General features: G+C 41.4%; 1 protein-coding gene across 1 annotated transcript in view; it reads right to left on the reverse strand.

The window, feature by feature from the left end:
- The window catches only part of LOC117335371 (low-density lipoprotein receptor-related protein 4-like), a 137373-nt gene that overhangs the window by 57615 nt on the left and 59382 nt on the right, over positions 1-20376 (reverse strand). Inside the window, 1 exon segment of the mRNA XM_033895327.1 lies at positions 19426-19554. Coding sequence (XP_033751218.1) covers positions 19426-19554 — 129 coding nt within the window.

Here is a 20376-nt window from a genome sequence, read left to right on the forward strand (position 1 = left end):
CTGCATAAACATGAGATACCAGTTTATGTATCCTTTTTATAAACGTCAACTTTCACTGAACAATCTTTCACTTGTAAAAATACTACAGAATGTAGATATCTACTATAACTTTCAATGATACCCAACATCTGTTCCATCGCAAAAATATTATTTCATTTTTTTAGTCTATTTAAAAATAAGTGTTCAAGTTTTGATAGCTCAGTGTTTTAGTGTCTACCTCTAACAAGTTACAGCACGCTGTAGCTCACTATCGCCAAACCTATCAGCTTCAAACACGTGAGCACATGTCTCACAAACTGATAAAGCTATTTTTTCATCAAGAAGCACCGATATTCAGGCAAAAAGATCCTTAAAATTTTTGAATTCTGATTGGAATTCTGGCCGAGTTAAACAGCTGTGGAGAAGCTATCGAGGGCTGATGATGGCTTTATATTTTGGTCCTGAAAGATAACTAAATGTTTTTATAACTTTTGGCCAATTAGTAGATATTTGTATGAAAATGTTTTACAAGCCTTGAGAAAAATTTGGTTGGTATGTAGGTTGACATTGGCACGTACTTGAGAGCTGGGATAGCGTTTTATATCTACTTATCAGTGGGGACTAAGACCTGTACTGGCACACAGACATATAGGAACACACACACATCACTATAATCAAATTGGCAGCACACAATCAGTATATTTAACAACCCTGGTACAGCAGGCAGCAGCACACTTTCAGTATGTTTTACAACCCTGGTGCAGCTATGAGCAGCATGCTTTCAGTATGTTTTACAACCCTGGTACAGCTATCAGCAGTACAATTTCAGTACGTTTTACAACCCGGGTACAGCTATATGAGCAGCACAATTTCAGTATGTTTTACAATTATAGCTGGTACAGCTATCAGCATCATGCTTTCAGTATGTTTTACAACCCTGGTACAGCTATCAGCAGCACAATTTCAGTACGTTTTACAACCCGGGTACAGCTATGAGCAGCACAATTTCAGTATGTTTTACAATTATAGCTGGTACAGCTATCAGCATCATGCTTTCAGTATGTTTTACAACCCTGGTAAAGCTATGAGCAGCAGAATTTCAGTATGTTTTACAACCCTGGTACAGCTATCAGCAGCAAAATTTCAGTATGTTTTACAACTATAGCTGGTACAGCTATCAGCAGCACAATTTTAGTATGTTTTACAACCCTGGTAGCAGTACAATTTCAGTATGTTAATACATCCCCAATCTATATCAGTATACACGTAGTATGTTAATTTTACAGTTTCTGGTACATCAGTACCCTTTCAGCATATTTCACAGCCATGAGTACAACTTAACAGTATATGGTACAGATACACACTTCCAGTATATTTTGATGGGGGTTAACCCAGTGTTTTACACAAAATGCCTTTGCTAGTTAATATGTACAATAGAACAGTTGATATTTCTCATGGAAATATCAACACTTCAAAATCAGGTTAGATATACACACAAGAGACACTTTTAACTTCAGATATGAAGGTATATATTACAATACTCACAGACAGAACATTTAGAAAACTGCATGTCTTGTGGCAAGAGAGCTGAAGAGAATTACTATAGCTTTAATTCAAAGTATTTGCAGAAAATATTCATCATAGATCATACTAGACTTCCAAAGAAGTGGCTGCGTCGCCTATATAAAAGATGTCATTTTTGGAAGTATTATAGTCAACATATTAAAACCATTAAACTTTCTATTGCTAGTTAGTAATGGTTGTTGTTAAAGTGAAAGTTACAAATACTTGCAGACAATGGTAATCAACACATTGTTGGTAAATGCTGGAACAATGTTTGATCATTGGAGCTGTTCCGCTCTAGGAGCCTTACACAGCATGAGAAACAGCATGCATTTGATGGCAGTTCCAGACCTCTGGGTACACTTACAATACTTTGTCTGTTGAGTCTTATCTGCTTCTCCCTTCCCACAATACAGCATTTATTTAATAGCATTTACAAAGGATGGCAAAGAAAAAATAATGTCAGGATGGGAAATGAAAAGAGTTGTTTAACAGTAGATGGTTCAGAGGGAATGTAAACTACTTAATGTTTCCGAAACAAGAAAAAATGAAAACCACTGGAGAGACTAAACTAATGACAAAACAATAAAAGGTTTTCCATTGAGATACCATACAGAGATAAGGATCAGCATGAAACCCACAGACAACCTCGACTTTAAAAACTTTTAGCTTGGTTGCTATCTGATGTGTAACCCGTTTCCAGCAGTGTCACTCTTCACTCCATCTGAAAAGTGATTTCCACTGTTCATTATTTGAGTATTCGTCAACAGGGCATTGGTTGTCTGAGATGCCTATCTGAAAAAGCTGATTGCTAGCAGCGGAATAAATACCTTAGTAATACCTTTTTTCATCTCCTTTATGACTCCATGTAATTAGTGTTAATGGTTGTTTTCCATCTCCCCTGTTATAGGGGTACCACTACTGTACTATAACCTTCAATTTAACCAGACCAACTACCACTTGAAGACTATACAAGTCAGGATTAATCATGTGGCCAATTTTAGGGCATGGTCCCTGATCAAAGGGTTCTGATTTAGTTGTCCAGCCAACCAATAAACTGGGTTTACACAGGAGATATGGCAGGCAAATTATTACTGTATCAAGACATGTATGGGTTCTGGTGAAGGTCGGGTTCTGGTGAAGGTCGTAATAATTATTACTAAATATATGAGGGACATGCATTTGAGGGTACTGATGAAGGTCGTAATGATTATTACTGTATATATGAGGGACATTTGAGGGTACTGGTGAAGGTTGTAATGATTATTACTGTATATATGAGGGACATTTGAGGGTACTGATGAAGGTCTTAATGATTATTACTGTATATATGAGGGACATTTGAGGGTACTGGTGAAGGTTGTAATGATTATTACTGTATATATGAGGGACATTTGAGGGTTCTGATGAAGGTCATATTATACTGTATAGAGGATGGACATGCCAGGGTTGTGATGAAGTTGAAATATTTCTGTATAAATTATGGACATCCCAGGTTTCTGATGAAGGTCATATATTACTGTATACATGATGGACATGTTGAACATGTAAGAGTTCAAAGGTCAAGACCAATCACAATGTATATCAAACCTAAGGGAGACCTAACTTAACAGCAATATAATGAAGATGATGCATGTGTAACACCAAAATAACCAGACTGAAATGTAGACAACTGACAAGACAAATATCCTTACATCTATTCATGTTTTAATTCAAGCACTTAAACAAATGAATCATTAAGGAGATATCTAAAATATATATATCTAAGTACTTTTAAATAAATCTAAGAAAAGCATCCTTTCCTCAGCCACTTTATCAATGTGTAGACATGTACAGAAGGACTTGTAAAGATGGATAACCATTGGCATTTTGATGACAGATGGCTTGTAAAAAAGCTCCACCCTTCCCAATAGAGCAGAAAACATGTCTATTTGAGGCCTCCGCCCATCAACAATGAGATGCCCAATCTGTCCGGGGCCTTACCAAGGGCACCACTGAGATCATCTTTCCTATCAACATTGATGTTGAAGGTTCCTTAAATATCCATGACAGACTTCAACAAATTTCATATAGATGTTCGCTTGCAGACTGTTGGAATTTAAAGCCCACACAAAACACAACACTGCTTTGAAATGTGGAATGTATATGTTTAATGGAGAGTTAATTAGAATGAGGTACCTGTGCTCCGACACAAAAATATATCTGTAACGATTTTTGACGTTCTAATTTAAGTAAAATCATTCATTTGTAAGAGTTTTTACTTTAATGTTGATGAAAGGTTTCATTATGACTCAGAGTTTAAATCTTTACTTTTTCCTCACTGTACTTCTAATACTCTGACATAAATTTTCAAGGAGTTGGAGCTCGAGTAAACTGATGCAAAAAACATCAGACATCTCAAACCTGAAGACTTTTTCTGTACTTTTGAAGAACTACCAGGTAAGGATCATATATCACAATCATCAGAAAAAAATCATTAGATTTTATAAACTGATATGTGATTTTACAAACTGGGAAAAATGTAAATCTCAATGGGACTCTCGGGGACCAAATTTCGGCTCTTAAATTCAGTTTGCAAGTAGGAAATATCCTCAATCAAAATAGAGAAATGATTTAATCACTGGAGATTATAATTTTTTAGAAACAAGTGCATCTAACCTTGAATAAGTAAATGAAATAACATACATACATTAAATGAGCTTCATGTTACAAAGTAAAAGTTTCAGCTTCGTATACTATTTTACAGCTCCTGAGAAATGTTCTCTATAGAAACATTTGATTTCTGCACTCTTGTATTATACACTCTGCATATACCATATTACAAATTAAAAACAAGAGGCCCTGAGGGCCTGTATTGCTCACCTAGTTTATTTGAGCAAACGTCAAAATAATGTTGATGTTCCATTTGCTAATAGCTTTATTTGTTGATGTATGATTAAGTTGTGGGGATCTCAACTGCTTCAAAGATATAACCCAGAAACAAAGTCAAGATTCAACATGATTGCATTTTTTCCCAGAAGTAAGTCCCTTGGGGTGGGGAAAGAACCCTGGGCCTATTTTTTACATCAGGATTGTGTTAATCTCTTGATGCCCTGCAAGGCTACATATGATTATGGGGTGGGGATCTGAATGGTTACAAAGAAAAAAACAAAAGAAATAAGTCTTCAAGGGTGGAGAAAGACCCCAAACCCCAGGGGTTGGGGTGGGGGTGGGGGGTGTCAGCCTCAATATTTGTATAAATTTGAATCCTAACCTCCCGGGGATGTTACCATTGGAATATCAATGTCATACAAAATGTACATTGCTTAGTGCCAGAGAAGAAGTCATTAATATCAATATTGCCAAATGGACCGACTCTTAGGCCCCAAAAGGGGTCAGACCCCACCATTTGTACAATTTCAAATCGTTACCCCGTAAGGATGCTACCAATCAAATATAACAGCTATTCATCAATTACTTCCATATTATCAAATGTCTAAGCATTTTAGCCAATGTTAAATTGGCTAAAAAGACCCTTTTGGTCCCTCAGGCCCCCAAGGAGTCAGCCCCACCATTTCTAACATTTTGAATCCCTACCCCATATTAGGATGCTACCAGTCAAATATGAGTGATATCCATTGCTTAGTTCCAGAGAAGAAGTTGTTTACATCAATTTAGCCAAATTGACCACTTTTGCGATCAATTATGAGGCATTACTGCCCGCCCCTCCATCATCTTGACAATATGATGAGACAATATTCCCCTCCCCTCCACCATCTTGACAATGTGATGAGGCAATACTGCCCTCCCTTCCACCGTCTTGACAATGTGATGAGGCAATACTGCCCTCCCTTCCACCGTCTTGACAATATTATGAGGCAATACTGCCCTCCCCTTCCACCATCTTGACAATATGATGAGACAATACTGCCCTCCCTTCCATCATCTTGACAATATAATGAGACAATACTGCCCTCCCTTCCACCATCTTGACAATATGATGAGACAATACTGCCCTCCCCTTCCACCATCTTGACAATATTATGAGGCAATACTGCCCTCCCTTCCACCATCTTGACAATATTATGAGGCAATACTGCCCTCCCTTCCACCATCTTGACAATATTATGAGGCAATACTGCCCGCCCCTCCACCATCTTGACAATATGATGAGGCAATTATATATACTGCTCTCTCAACAAGGCAATCATCAATCAATATACCAAGGAGGAAATTGAGATAATAGTCTGGTTTACACCATCTTTCTGAATCAGGTTTGTTGACAAGATCTTCCAATAGACTAACTGGCGTACCCATGAGAACAAGCTGTGCTCCTCTGTGCTGACTTGTTTTTTATGTGAGGTTCATAACGTTAAAAAGGCTTATATTAAACTTACAGAACAGGCAAGAATACAATTTTACCTTCAGGTATATATACTGATGATGTGTTGTCTTTAGATAACAAAACAATATTGGCGATATTGATACCCTAAAATCTGGATAATAAGCCTGAATCGAAAATAGGCCGGTCTTGAAAGTAAGCCGCGGATTTCCTGCAGTCAAATACATGTATATCTTGAAAATATACCAGCTTTGAAAATAGGCCATACTTGAAAGTAAGCCTTGGATTCCTTGCAGTGAAATATATCTCGAAAATAAGCCGACTTTATTATTGTATTTTTGATATATAAATGAAATCATATTTGCTGTGCATACAAATATTACCAAATATGTTAATGTACTTGTCCTTAATTTATTTTATTTTGTTTTAAATTACATGTTTGGTATAATTATATTTATATGTTCATGTAATGTGTTTTGCTCAGGGTTAGTTGTGCGTTTGAAATATTGAATATTGCACAAGATACATATAATTATATAGGCCTTATTCATCTGTTTATAAGCAACAATCTCCCTACAGTGAATTTTCCATTACTAGATAGTAACATCTATGCTACCCTAACCCTGGTTTATATTTCTGTCCCAGCTGATTTGATGTTGAAGGGCTTGTTCACAATATCACAATTTCTATGATACAGATGTCAAAATTAAAACTTACCACATAGGGTAAGTTGGCGAGATGCAGGTTGAACAGAAAGTTTAAAGTTATGTGTCTGCAATATTCATGTGAAAAAATAGATGTCCAGTTTTCAAGTTGAATAAATGAATTAAAAAATACCTGACATTTTTTAATAATTGCGTTTCTCGCGTAATATATATTCAATTAATGATATTAATTGTTAATAAAACACATTTTATAGTTATTTCAATTAAAACAGACACATTATGTACTGTATAACATGAACGTTGAATTCTTTCAATAAAATCTTATGAAAAGAAAACAAAAGTTTGTTGTTTTTGTTGTTGCTATCGTAACCACGAATATGAATACAACAAATAAAATCAATTAAAACTGACACATTATATCGATTAAAACGCACACATTATATAGTTATAACGATTAAAACGGACACATTATATAGTTATATCAATTAACACGGACACGTTATATAGTTATATCAACGTACAATTTTTTTTGTGAGGAAACATCGTAGATCTATGTATTTAAAGGTAAATATCATATTCTATAGGTATGTTCAATTGTTATTGATATATGTCTGGAGGTTCCGTGTCACTACTACCCTATAGTTCTCATTTTGAGCACAAGAATAACTTTATTAGAAATCCATCAGTCAAATCAAGCCATTTATTTTATGCAGTATTTAAACAAATCGTACTGTCTCCTCCTTGATCGTATCTACTTGTATTTAATCTTAAGAGCTTTCTTTTTTGTAAACATAACATGGAAATACCACGAAGCACAAAGTAAATTGTGCCAAGAAGTTGGAATATAAAAAAGACACAAACAACCCAATGATAGATGGTAAGGACCGTAATATCTCACATGAGTAAGCTAAAAATGCTGAAGTTGACAGAAGAATGAAAAAAAGAAGAAAATTCCAGTGTCAGTTAGAGTAGAGTTCTAACATTTTTTTGTATATCGTTTCATACATCAGAGGAAAAGACTGAAGCTCTGTTAGTGAGATAAGGACGCCCCTTATAAACAAAACAACCAGCTAAATAACTCATTGTTTTCAGATCTGAGGGAATGAAACACTAATGGCCAGAAATATGATATCTATATAGGTATATTAATGACCAATAGGTCTAAGGTCATTAAATGACCTTGACATTACCTCAGTATCACCAACATCCATAAATTTTACCAAAATGTGGAACAAATTTTGCTTACGTTCCCTTTCTTCATCTAGGATTCCAGTAATTCTGTGATTCAAAATATTTATAAGCCCCTTTTTTTGTGATGGCTTTTCTATAAAAGTGTATAAATATCTGATATATTTAAAAGTAAAAGATCCTTACTTTTTCTTGTTTCCTTTTTCTAACACACCCTATATTTGAAATTAACCATTTTTCATTTATTTTACAATAATTTGATAATCAGCATAACAGTAATAGTGTATATAAGTAATTACTCTATCATTCTTTTTGGCCGAAATGCAAAGGTAGCTGTTAAAAATATTACATAAATGATGCGAATATATGGAAATATGTCTCTATATATATTAGTCTTTGCAAAAATATGTTGGATGATTAAAAATTTTGTTGCTTGGATTATTACATCATTACCTACTCTTTGATACTTTTAGAGCTTAAAGCAGAATTACATCAATTATTTCTGTTGGGTAGGAAAATTCATATGCATTAATAAAGCACAAAGACTTACTGATGGAATTACTGGTAAAGACAATTAAAATATTTAAGGCGTATATTTCAAACACAAGTATATCTACGCTTAATCACCTGCTAATGACTTCACCTTACAAAATCACTATCATTTATTATACAGCTTCCAAACTCTCCACTAATTATCTTATCATTATCAATGAGTAAACTAAAACTGATTACAGGTATGAACAAGTGGTCTGATCTGTATAAAAATTCTCTGGAATCTTGATTGTAATCACTGAAACAACTCACTGCCAATTTATATAGTCTGACATGTATTTATAGCCATACCTGACTGATGGAGGTGATGTAGCTATAGTCTGACATGTATTTATAACTATACCTGGCTGATGGAGGTGATGTAGCTATAGTCTGACATGTATTTATAACTATACCTGACTGATGGAGGTGATGTAGCTATAGTCTGACATGTATTTATAACTATACCTGACTGATGGAGGTGATGTAGCTATAGTCTGACATGTATTTATAACTATACCTGGCTGATGGAGGTGATGTAGCTATAGTCTGACATGTATTTATAGCTATACCTGACTGATGGAGGTGATGTAGCTATAGTCTGACATGTATTTATAGCTATACCTGACTGATGGAGGTGATGTTACTATAGTCTGACATGTATTTATAGCTATACCTGGCTGACAGAGGTGATGTAGCTATAGTCTGACATGTATTTATAGCTATACCTGACTGATGGAGGTGATGTAGCTATAGTCTGACATGTATTTATAACTATACCTGGCTGATGGAGGTGATGTAGCTATAGCTATAGTCTGACATGTATTTATAGCTATACCTGACTGATGGAGGTGATGTAGCTATAGCTATAGTCTGACATGTATTTATAACTATACCTGGCTGATGGAGGTGATGTAGCTATAGTCTGACATGTATTTATAACTATACCTGGCTGATGGAGGTGATGTAGCTATAGTCTGACATGTATTTATAACTATACCTGGCTGATGTAGGTGATGTAGCTATAGTCAGACATGTATTTATAACTATTGTAACCTGGCTGATGGAGGTGATGTAGCTATAGTCAGACATGTATTTATAACTATACCTGGCTGATGGAGGTGATGTAGCTATAGTCTGACATGTATTTATAACTATACCTGGCTGATGGAGGTGATGTAGCTATAGCTATAGTCTGACATGTATTTATAACTATACCTGGCTGATGGAGGTGATGTAGCTATAGTTTGACATGTATTTATAGCTATACCTGGCTGATGGAGGTGATGTAGCTATAGTCTGACATGTATTTATAACTATACCTGGCTGATGGAGGTGATGTAGCTATAGTCTGACATGTATTTATAACTATACCTGGCTGATGTAGGTGATGTAGCTATAGTCAGACATGTATTTATAACTATTGTAACCTGGCTGATGGAGGTGATGTAGCTATAGTCAGACATGTATTTATAACTATACCTGGCTGATGGAGGTGATGTAGCTATAGTCTGACATGTATTTATAACTATACCTGGCTGATGGAGGTGATGTAGCTATAGCTATAGTCTGACATGTATTTATAACTATACCTGGCTGATGGAGGTGATGTAGCTATAGTCTGACATGTATTTATAGCTATACCTGGCTGATGGAGGTGATGTAGCTATAGTCTGACATGTATTTATAACTATACCTGGCTGATGGAGGTGATGTAGCTATAGTCTGACATGTATTTATAACTATACCTGGCTGATGGAGGTGATGTAGCTATAGTCTGACATGTATTTATAACTATACCTGGCTGATGGTGGTGATGTAGCTATAGTCTGACATGTATTTATAACTATACCTGACTGATGGAGGTGATGTAGCTATAGTCTGACATGTATTTATAACTATACCTGGCTGATGGAGGTGATGTAGCTATAGCTATAGTCTGACATGTATTTATAGCTATACCTGGCTGATGGAGGTGATGTAGCTATAGTCTGACATGTATTTATAACTATACCTGGCTGATGGAGGTGATGTAGCTATAGTCTGACATGTATTTATAACTATACCTGGCTGATGGAGGTGATGTAGCTATAGTCTGACATGTATTTATAACTATACCTGGCTGATGGAGGTGATGTAGCTATAGTCAGACATGTATTTATAACTATACCTGACTGATGGAGGTGATGTAGCTATAGTCTGACATGTATTTATAACTATACCTGACTGATGGTGGTGATGTAGCCTGTCTGTAGATTTCAGATGTACCATATGTTCAATTTATCGAACTCTACAGAAGCACCTGTTTATATATCATATTTTTGATATTGTGGATTCTAGATTTCCTTAATTTCCTGTTGTTTCACCTCACCTCACCACCCCCTACCCCCCTTGTCAAGTAAAGTATTTGCCTCGCTTGAAACATTACTTAAGCTTGGTCACAGGGACCAAATGTAGTAGGAGCGGAAAAATGCACGACCAGACCGGGATTTGAACCTGGGACCTCTGAAAACTAGTCAGATGCTCTACCAATTGATGGAGTTACCTGGTCGTCAATGATTGACCCGGTCCAGTTCCGCTACATTTATTATAATCAATCATCGGAACAACACTTTTAAAATATGGAAATTTTTTCTGGATTTCATTTGTACCTTCTATGATCTATTTCTTCAATGCTTCTTGAGAAACTGAAATAAACACCATAAACTTTAAAACACAAAACAGGTCTGCTACACTGAATCGGACAAATTTCACTTCCGCTCCTGCATCTTCGCATGAGAAAACTGATATAATCTCAAACATTTTGAACAGTTTTTCCTTCCAGAAAGATTGTTACATACCAGTTTGATTAGACTACAAAATCACTTAAAATTTGTACTCTGAATTGTTGATGTCTTAAAGCTTCAAAGAGCTCAAGGGCAAAGGAATTTCAATCAGAACGATTAGGGAGGATTGCTCATATATAATGTTAACACTAATCTGATAATAATCATATGATATTTATCCAAAAATGTTGTTAACTACTATATGTGTGAGCCCTCCACACCCACATCTGGTATTGGTCACACAACACACCCATATGTATTGAAGTGCAAATGCCAACAAATGTATTTCAATGTCCTGTAATTATAAGACTTAAGACCCCTTACATTCATCCAACTCAGATGTATTGACTTTTTGTGCGGGGTCTTTATGTTACTGACCCCTATCTCCAGAATATTAAAATTGTAAATAAGATTGAGCTTTTTAGGGAAGCTTGTTGGAGATAAGCTAGTGAAAGAACTGAGGGGCTGGTAGCCATGCAGTCTAATGACAACCATGTAAGCTGTTCAGTTTGCCCTTAACTCCTCTCTCCTCCTCCTGGACGCCAAGTCAGATTTAGGCCCTCCTCCCTCTCCAAGATTTCCAAGGCTTCCCCTACCCAGTTGGATCCCCTCTACCCCTGCTCCCCCAGATTGTTAGTCAGGTCCAGACTTCCCCTACCCAGTTGGATCCCCTCTACCCCTCCTCCCCCAGATTGTTAGTCAGGTCCAGACTTCCCCTACCCAGTTGGATCCCCTCTACCCCTCCTCCCCCAGATTGTTAGTCAGGTCCAGACGTCCCCTACCCAGTTGGATCCCCTCTACCCCTCCTCCCCCAGATTGTTAGTCAGGTCCAGACTTCCCCTACCCAGTTGGATCCTCTCTACCCCTCCTCCCCCAGATTGTTAGTCAGGTCCAGACGTCCCCTACCCAGTTGGATCCTCTCTACCCCTGCTCCCCCAGATTGTTAGTCAGGTCCAGACTTCCCCTACCCAGTTGGATCCCCTCTACCCCTCCTCCCCCAGATTGTTAGTTAGGTCCAGACGTCCCCTACCCAGTTGGATCCTCTCTACCCCTGCTCCCCCAGATCACCAGTCAGGTCCAGACTTCCCCTACCCAGTTGGATCCTCTCTACCCCTGCTCCCCCAGATTGTTAGTCAGGTCCAGACTTCCCCTACCCAGTTGGATCCCCTCTACCCCTGCTCCCCCAGATTGTTAGTCAGGTCCAGACTTCCCCTACCCAGTTGGATCCTCTCTACCCCTGCTCCCCCAGATTGTTAGTCAGGTCCAGACTTACCTACCCAGTTGGATCCCCTCTACCCCTGCTCCCCCAGATCACCAGTCAGGTTCAGACTTCCCCTACCCAGTTGGATCCCCTCTACCCCTGCTCCCCCAGATCACCAGTCAGGTCCAGACTTCCCCTACCCAGTTGGATCCCCTCTACCCCTGCTCCCCCAGATCACCAGTCAGGTCCAGACTTCCCCTACCCAGTTGGATCCCCTCTACCCCTGCTCCCCCAGATCACCAGTCAGGTCCAGACGTCCCCTACCCAGTTGGATCCCCTCTACCCCTGCTCCCCCAGATTGTTAGTCAGGTCCAGACTTCCCCTACCCAGTTGGATCCCCTCTACCCCTGCTCCCCCAGATTGTTAGTCAGGTCCAGACTTCCCCTACCCAGTTGGATCCCCTCTACCCCTGCTCCCCCAGATTGTTAGTCAGGTCCAGACTTACCTACCCAGTTGGATCCCCTCTACCCCTGCTCCCCCAGATTGTTAGTCAGGTCCAGACTTCCCCTACCCAGTTGGATCCCCTCTACCCCTGCTCCCCCAGATTGTTAGTCAGGTCCAGACTTCCCCTACCCAGTTGGATCCCCTCTACCCCTGCTCCCCCAGATTGTTAGTCAGGTCCAGACTTACCTACCCAGTTGGATCATCTCTACCCCTGCTCCCCCAGATCACCAGTCAGGTCCAGACTTCCCCTTCCCAGTTGGATCCTCTCTACCCCTGCTCCCCCAGTTTGTTAGTCAGGTCCAGACTTCCCCTACCCAGTTGGATCCTCCCTACCCCTGCTCCCCCAGTTTGTTAGTCAGGTCCAGACTTCCCCTACCCAGTTGGATCCCCTCTATCCCTGCTCCCCCAGATCACCAGTCAGGTCCAGACTTCCCCTACCCAATTGGATCCCCTCTACCCCTGCTTCCCCAGATTGTTAGTCAGATCCAGACTTCCAGTACCCAGTTGGATCCTCTCTACCCCTGCTCCCCCAGATTGTTAGTTAGGTCCAGACTTCCAGTACCCAGTTGGATCCCCTCTACCCCTGCTCCCCCAGATCACCAGTCAGGTCCAGACTTCCAGTACCCAGTTGGATCCCCTCTACCCCTGCTCCCCCAGATTGTTAGTTAGGTCCAGACTTCCCCTACCCAGTTGGATCCCCTCTACCCCTGCTCCCCAAGATTGTTAGTCAGGTCCAGACTTCCCCTACCCAGTTGGATCCCCTCTACCCCTGCTCCCCCAGATTGTTAGTCAGGTCCAGACTTCCAGTACCCAGTTGGATCCCCTCTACCCCTGCTCCCCCAGATTGTTAGTCAGGTCCAGACTTCCAGTACCCAGTTGGATCCCCTCTACCCCTGCTCCCCCAGATCACCAGTCAGGTCCAGACTTCCCCTACCCAGTTGGATCCTCTCTACCCCTGCTCCCCCAGTTTGTTAGTCAGGTCCCCTACCCAGTTGGATCCTCTCTACCCCTGCTCCCCCAGATTGTTAGTCAGGTCCAGACTTCCCCTACCCAGTTGGATCCTCTCTACCCCTGCTCCCCCAGATTGTTAGTCAGGTCCAGACTTCCCCTACCCAGTTGGATCCCCTCTACCCCTGCTCCTCCAGATTGTTAGTCAGGTCCAGACTTCCCCTACCCAGTTGGATCCCCTCTACCCCTGCTCCCCCAGATTGTTAGTCAGGTCCAGACTTCCAGTACCCAGGTGGATCCCCTCTACCCTTGCTCCCCCAGATTGTTAGTCAGGTCCAGACTTCCAGTACCCAGTTGGATCCCCTCTACCCCTGCTCCCCCAGATCACCAGTCAGGTCCAGACTTCCCCTACCCAGTTGGATCCCCTCTACCCCTGCTCCCCCAGATTGTTAGTCAGGTCCAGACTTCCAGTACCCAGTTGGATCCCCTCTACCCCTGCTCCCCCAGATCACCAGTCAGGTCCAGACTTCCCCTACCCAGTTGGATCCCCTCTACCCCTGCTCCCCCAGATTGTTAGTCATGTCCAGACTTCCCCTACCCAGTTGGATCCTCTCTACCCCTGCTCCCCCAGATTGTTAGTCAGGTCCCCTACCCAGTTGGATCCTCTCTACCCCTGCTCCCCCAGATCACCAGTCAGGTCCAGACTTACCTACCCAGTTGGATCCCCTCTACCCCTGCTCCCCCAGATCACCAGTCAGGTCCAGACTTCCCCTACCCAGTTGGATCCCCTCTACCCCTGCTCCCCCAGATCACCAGTCAGGTCCAGACTTACCTACCCAGTTGGATCCCCTCTACCCCTGCTCCCCCAGATTGTTAGTCAGGTCCAGACTTCCCCTACCCAGTTGGATCCCCTCTACCCCTGCTCCCCCAGATCACCAGTCAGGTCCAGACTTCCCCTACCCAGTTGGATCCTCTCTACCCCTGCTCCCCCAGATTGTTAGTCAGGTCCAGACTTCCCCTACCCAGTTGGATCCCCTCTACCCCTGCTCCCCCAGATTGTTAGTCAGGTCCAGACTTCCCCTACCCAGTTGGATCCTCTCTACCCCTGCTCCCCCAGATTGTTAGTCAGGTCCAGACTTACCTACCCAGTTGGATCCCCTCTACCCCTGCTCCCCCAGATTGTTAGTCAGGTCCAGACTTCCCCTACCCAGTTGGATCCTCTCTACCCCTGCTCCCCCAGATTGTTAGTCAGGTCCAGACTTACCTACCCAGTTGGATCCCCTCTACCCCTGCTCCCCCAGATTGTTAGTCAGGTCCAGACTTCCCCTACCCAGTTGGATCCCCTCTACCCCTGCTCCCCCAGATTGTTAGTCAGGTCCAGACTTCCCCTACCCAGTTGGATCCTCTCTACCCCTGCTCCCCCAGATCACCAGTCAGGTCCAGACTTCCCCTACCCAGTTGGATCCCCTCTACCCCTGCTCCCCCAGATTGTTAGTCAGGTCCTCTCTACCCCTGCTCCCCCAGTTTGTTAGTCAGGTCCCCTACCCAGTTGGATCCTCTCTACCCCTGCTCCCCCAGATTGTTAGTCAGGTCCAGACTTCCCCTACCCAGTTGGATCCTCTCTACCCCTGCTCCCCCAGATTGTTAGTCAGGTCCAGACTTCCCCTACCCAGTTGGATCCCCTCTACCCCTGCTCCCCCAGATTGTTAGTCAGGTCCAGACTTCCCCTACCCAGTTGGATCCCCTCTACCCCTGCTCCCCCAGATTGTTAGTCAGGTCCAGACTTCCAGTACCCAGGTGGATCCCCTCTACCCTTGCTCCCCCAGATTGTTAGTCAGGTCCAGACTTCCAGTACCCAGTTGGATCCCCTCTACCCCTGCTCCCCCAGATCACCAGTCAGGTCCAGACTTCCCCTACCCAGTTGGATCCCCTCTACCCCTGCTCCCCCAGATTGTTAGTCAGGTCCAGACTTCCAGTACCCAGTTGGATCCCCTCTACCCCTGCTCCCCCAGATCACCAGTCAGGTCCAGACTTCCCCTACCCAGTTGGATCCCCTCTACCCCTGCTCCCCCAGATTGTTAGTCATGTCCAGACTTCCCCTACCCAGTTGGATCCTCTCTACCCCTGCTCCCCCAGATTGTTAGTCAGGTCCCCTACCCAGTTGGATCCTCTCTACCCCTGCTCCCCCAGATCACCAGTCAGGTCCAGACTTACCTACCCAGTTGGATCCCCTCTACCCCTGCTCCCCCAGATCACCAGTCAGGTCCAGACTTCCCCTACCCAGTTGGATCCCCTCTACCCCTGCTCCCCCAGATCACCAGTCAGGTCCAGACTTACCTACCCAGTTGGATCCCCTCTACCCCTGCTCCCCCAGATTGTTAGTCAGGTCCAGACTTCCCCTACCCAGTTGGATCCCCTCTACCCCTGCTCCCCCAGATCACCAGTCAGGTCCAGACTTCCCCTACCCAGTTGGATCCTCTCTACCCCTGCTCCCCCAGATTGTTAGTCAGGTCCAGACTTCCCCTACCCAGTTGGATCCCCTCTACCCCTGCTCCCCCAGATTGTTAGTCAGGTCCAGACTTCCCCTACCCAGTTGGATCCTCTCTACCCCTGCTCCCCCAGATTGTTAGTCAGGTCCAGACTTCCCCTACCCAGTTGGATCCCCTCTACCCCTGCTCCCCCAGATTGTTAGTCAGGTCCAGACTTCCCCTACCCAGTTGGATCCTCTCTACCCCTGCTCCCCCAGATTGTTAGTCAGGTCCAGACTTACCTACCCAGTTGGATCCCCTCTACCCCTGCTCCCCCAGATTGTTAGTCAGGTCCAGACTTCCCCTACCCAGTTGGATCCCCTCTACCCCTGCTCCCCCAGATTGTTAGTCAGGTCCAGACTTCCCCTACCCAGTTGGATCCTCTCTACCCCTGCTCCCCCAGATCACCAGTCAGGTCCAGACTTCCCCTACCCAGTTGGATCCCCTCTACCCCTGCTCCCCCAGATTGTTAGTCAGGTCCTCTCTACCCCTGCTCCCCCAGATTGTTAGTCAGGTCCAGACTTACCTACCCAGTTGGATCCTCTCTACCCCTGCTCCCCCAGATTGTTAGTTAGGTCCAGACGTCCCCTACCCAGTTGGATCCCCTCTACCCCTGCTCCCCCAGATCACCAGTCAGGTCCAGACTTCCCCTACCCAGTTGGATCCCCTCTACCCCTGCTCCCCCAGATTGTTAGTCAGGTCCAGACTTCCCCTACCCAGTTGGATCCTCTCTACCCCTGCTCCCCCAGATTGTTAGTCAGGTCCAGACTTCCAGTACCCAGTTGGATCCCCTCTACCCCTGCTCCCCCAGATTGTTAGTCAGGTCCAGTCTTCCCCTACCCAGTTGGATCCCCTCTACTCCTGCTCCCCCAGATTGTTACCTAAATAGTCAGATTAAGGTTTTCCTCCTCAGTTAGATCCCCTCTTCCATCCCTACTCAATCCCTCAGATCACTGTATAGTTACCACTGAGTTAGGTTGACACAAACAACCAATAACTAAGCCTCATCTAAAATCATTTTAAATGCTATGGACTGTAATCATAAACCAAAGGATCTGATTGACTTTAGTGGTAAATCCTTAATTTTTACACCTCTTTGTCAACTACCAGTACAATGTCAGGATCAGCTCACCCATTCATAAAAAAAAAATCCTAAATTTCAATGGATGTTATCGCTAATTAACCCCTAATAGGAAATAGAGATTACCTTATAGTTTAATTCCACAATAAAACCACACTGTACTCTATATCAAAGACCTCCATCATAAAGCTCAGTGCTTCATCAAACAAGTATTAGTTTTCAAAATAAACTTCAATGCTACTTTAGTCTCTTTAGGTTATTGGGATCAAACAACATCTCCTCAAAGCGTCCCTCCTATTTCCTTCAATACAGCCCCCTCATTAAAGCACACAAACATTTTGGGTTGGGCAGACAAATTAGGCCGATTCTGAATAATAAATACGCATTAAAATGAAGATTACTGTAAAAAACCTGTTTACAGCTAGTCAGGAATAAACTTGGCATAATCAAAACTTTACAAATTTACAGATGAAATCACTCGTAAAATAATTTAAATATATTTAAACCCAACATGAATAAAATCTGCATTCCTATAAAAACAAGTATACATCAACTTCTCGAAGGATATTTAAATAATGAAGTCTATTTTCAGGGATATGTTACATTAGCATGTCAGCATGATGTGTGTGTTTTTAGTGTGTACAGAATCAATTAGAGCAACACAAACCTATAAACTCCCCTACACTTGCAAATTAACCATTGAGAAACACCTCAAAATAATCTGATAATTTTATTTTTATCTGTTATTATTCCAGCCCTATAATATCCCTCCAGTCAATTATACAGGTGACACCAGAGCCGATTTGACAAATCAAGGCTTGGTGAGTTTACGATAAAGTTACACCAATTTTTATGTGTTTTGAAGTGTTTCTGTGTTCATGGTTCAAATTTCAAAGGCAATGCTGGGTTAAATACAAAATTCATGTTAGATGTGTAAAAAGATATATACAATTCCTTTAAAATAATTCTCAAATTTTACCATGGTGACACTGCAGTTTTATTAGCTTGAACCTGACAGCTTCTTTCATGCAGCGGTATATCATATGATTATCTTGTTGTCAGTGGAAACTAATATCCTTAATTTGCATATGAACCTTTGTACATATTGTGATGTTATAAAATGACAATAAAATGATGATGTAGAGAATATAATAGAGAGACAATAGAAATGTTGTTGAATTTTAGACTGAAGATCTCTATAACCCCATTTAGTCCAGAGCAAACGTTATATAGAGACAGGTGTACTGTCCAATTTAGGAGGTATTCCTTGTTGACAATATAGAAGTTAGGAGGTATTCCTTGTTGACAATATAGAAATTCAGATTTCAGAGCACCTCCTTTAGTAGTTATGAAAATGAAAGCAAATTCCATTATAACCATGCAAGGCAGCCATATTGACATTTGTTAAGAAAATACAAAGAAACTTTGATTTTAACAAATTTTCAATTCATAGTATTGGTAATCTTGACATTGGACCTTCAGACCTGAAAAGCAATCAGAACCAAGCATTTTCAATTGGGAAGCACTGTATATGGATAAAGTTTGAATTTGACGGGTCCAGGGGACTCCAGCTATTCAACGGAAGCCTTTGATCGCAAGTCAAGTCACTGAGGAGACAGACTGGCAATGATCAAATATAGTGATTCCTTGAGACCTGTCATATTGGCAGGTATCATACAGTTCCCAACATAACAAAGTTCACCTGTATAACATACAATTATCAGGCATTGCAGGCGATACAAATCTCCTTGCAATTTGTGTGCCTAGTACTATCTAAATACACACCAAAATATCAAGTATTCTGTATCAAAATCTGTTTCAAAATGAAGTTGTGGACAGTGATTTTCTATAGTACTGGTGACTTTGTTTTTGATCTTGGTATTTTGAACACAAACTCACCCAAGGTATTCTCATTATAACCATTATGAAGTTTAATCAAAATCTATTTTAAAATGAATTCGCTAGAGCACTAACAAAAGGTGAGTATTTCAACTTATGTACACATGCACTTACAAACCAAACACTACATCCCTCCCTGACTTGATCATGAGGGCATACAAGAATTCGAACAGGAAGTAAAATTCCACATACCACAATGTTCTTCATCAAAGTTGTTCTGGCAGTCGTTATCGCCATCACACGCCCATCTCTCTGGGATACAGATGCAATTCCCACAGGAGAAAAGGTGTGGCGGACAGGTACACGGGAAACCTAGGATTTCTGGATAAATAGAAAAACATAAACACATAAAAAAACTGAAAACAAAAGTAAAAATCTAAACACATGTACCAGTAATTGTCATTGGCACTTATTGTCAACACTTGGGTTGTATTCATTTTGATGTAATATTCTAAGTAATGTAATTATATCCTAACTTAAGGATGTATGCTACCTTTCACGGTATACATCTGATTTAATTAGATTTATTTCCCTTACTGTCATTTCCTGGCTGTCAACAAGTACATTACATTAAGTATCAAGAGTAAAATTAATTATGTCAAATTAAGATTCATTGCAAAATATCATTGTTAAGAATTCAAAATGAAACGATTTCATTGCTTGAAATAAACTGTAAAATTTGTATTTTTTTAAATTTTTACCTTAATTAACACAGAGTTTTGATCCTAAATAGTTTTGATCCCGATGAATATCTAACGTCCTAAATTAAATATTGCAAATGAATATGTGCTTTCAAAAGCACTATATTTCATTTGAAATGCAATCAAAATTTACGGCCATTGTAATGTCCAATCACTTCAAACATTTGAAAAATGATGAAAATATCAGTAATTATATGGTATTTCAGTTTATATGCAACAGTTGAATCTTTATGGATCTCTTATATCTGCTACAAGATACTGTTAGGGCCATTTGGTAATGGAAAATATAGAGGACCATTAAAAGTCGGGTCTGGCAGATTCATTATGACCTGGAGCCCATCATGTTCCACCAAAGGAAAGATGATGCCTGACTTCAGTCCTCATACCAAAGTCATCAGACACCTCAGAGGGTGCATCCACAAAGACAAACATGACCCCTGGG

This window comes from Pecten maximus, chromosome 10, assembly GCF_902652985.1.
Source record: "Pecten maximus chromosome 10, xPecMax1.1, whole genome shotgun sequence".
Classification (NCBI taxonomy): Eukaryota; Metazoa; Mollusca; class Bivalvia; order Pectinida; family Pectinidae; genus Pecten; species Pecten maximus.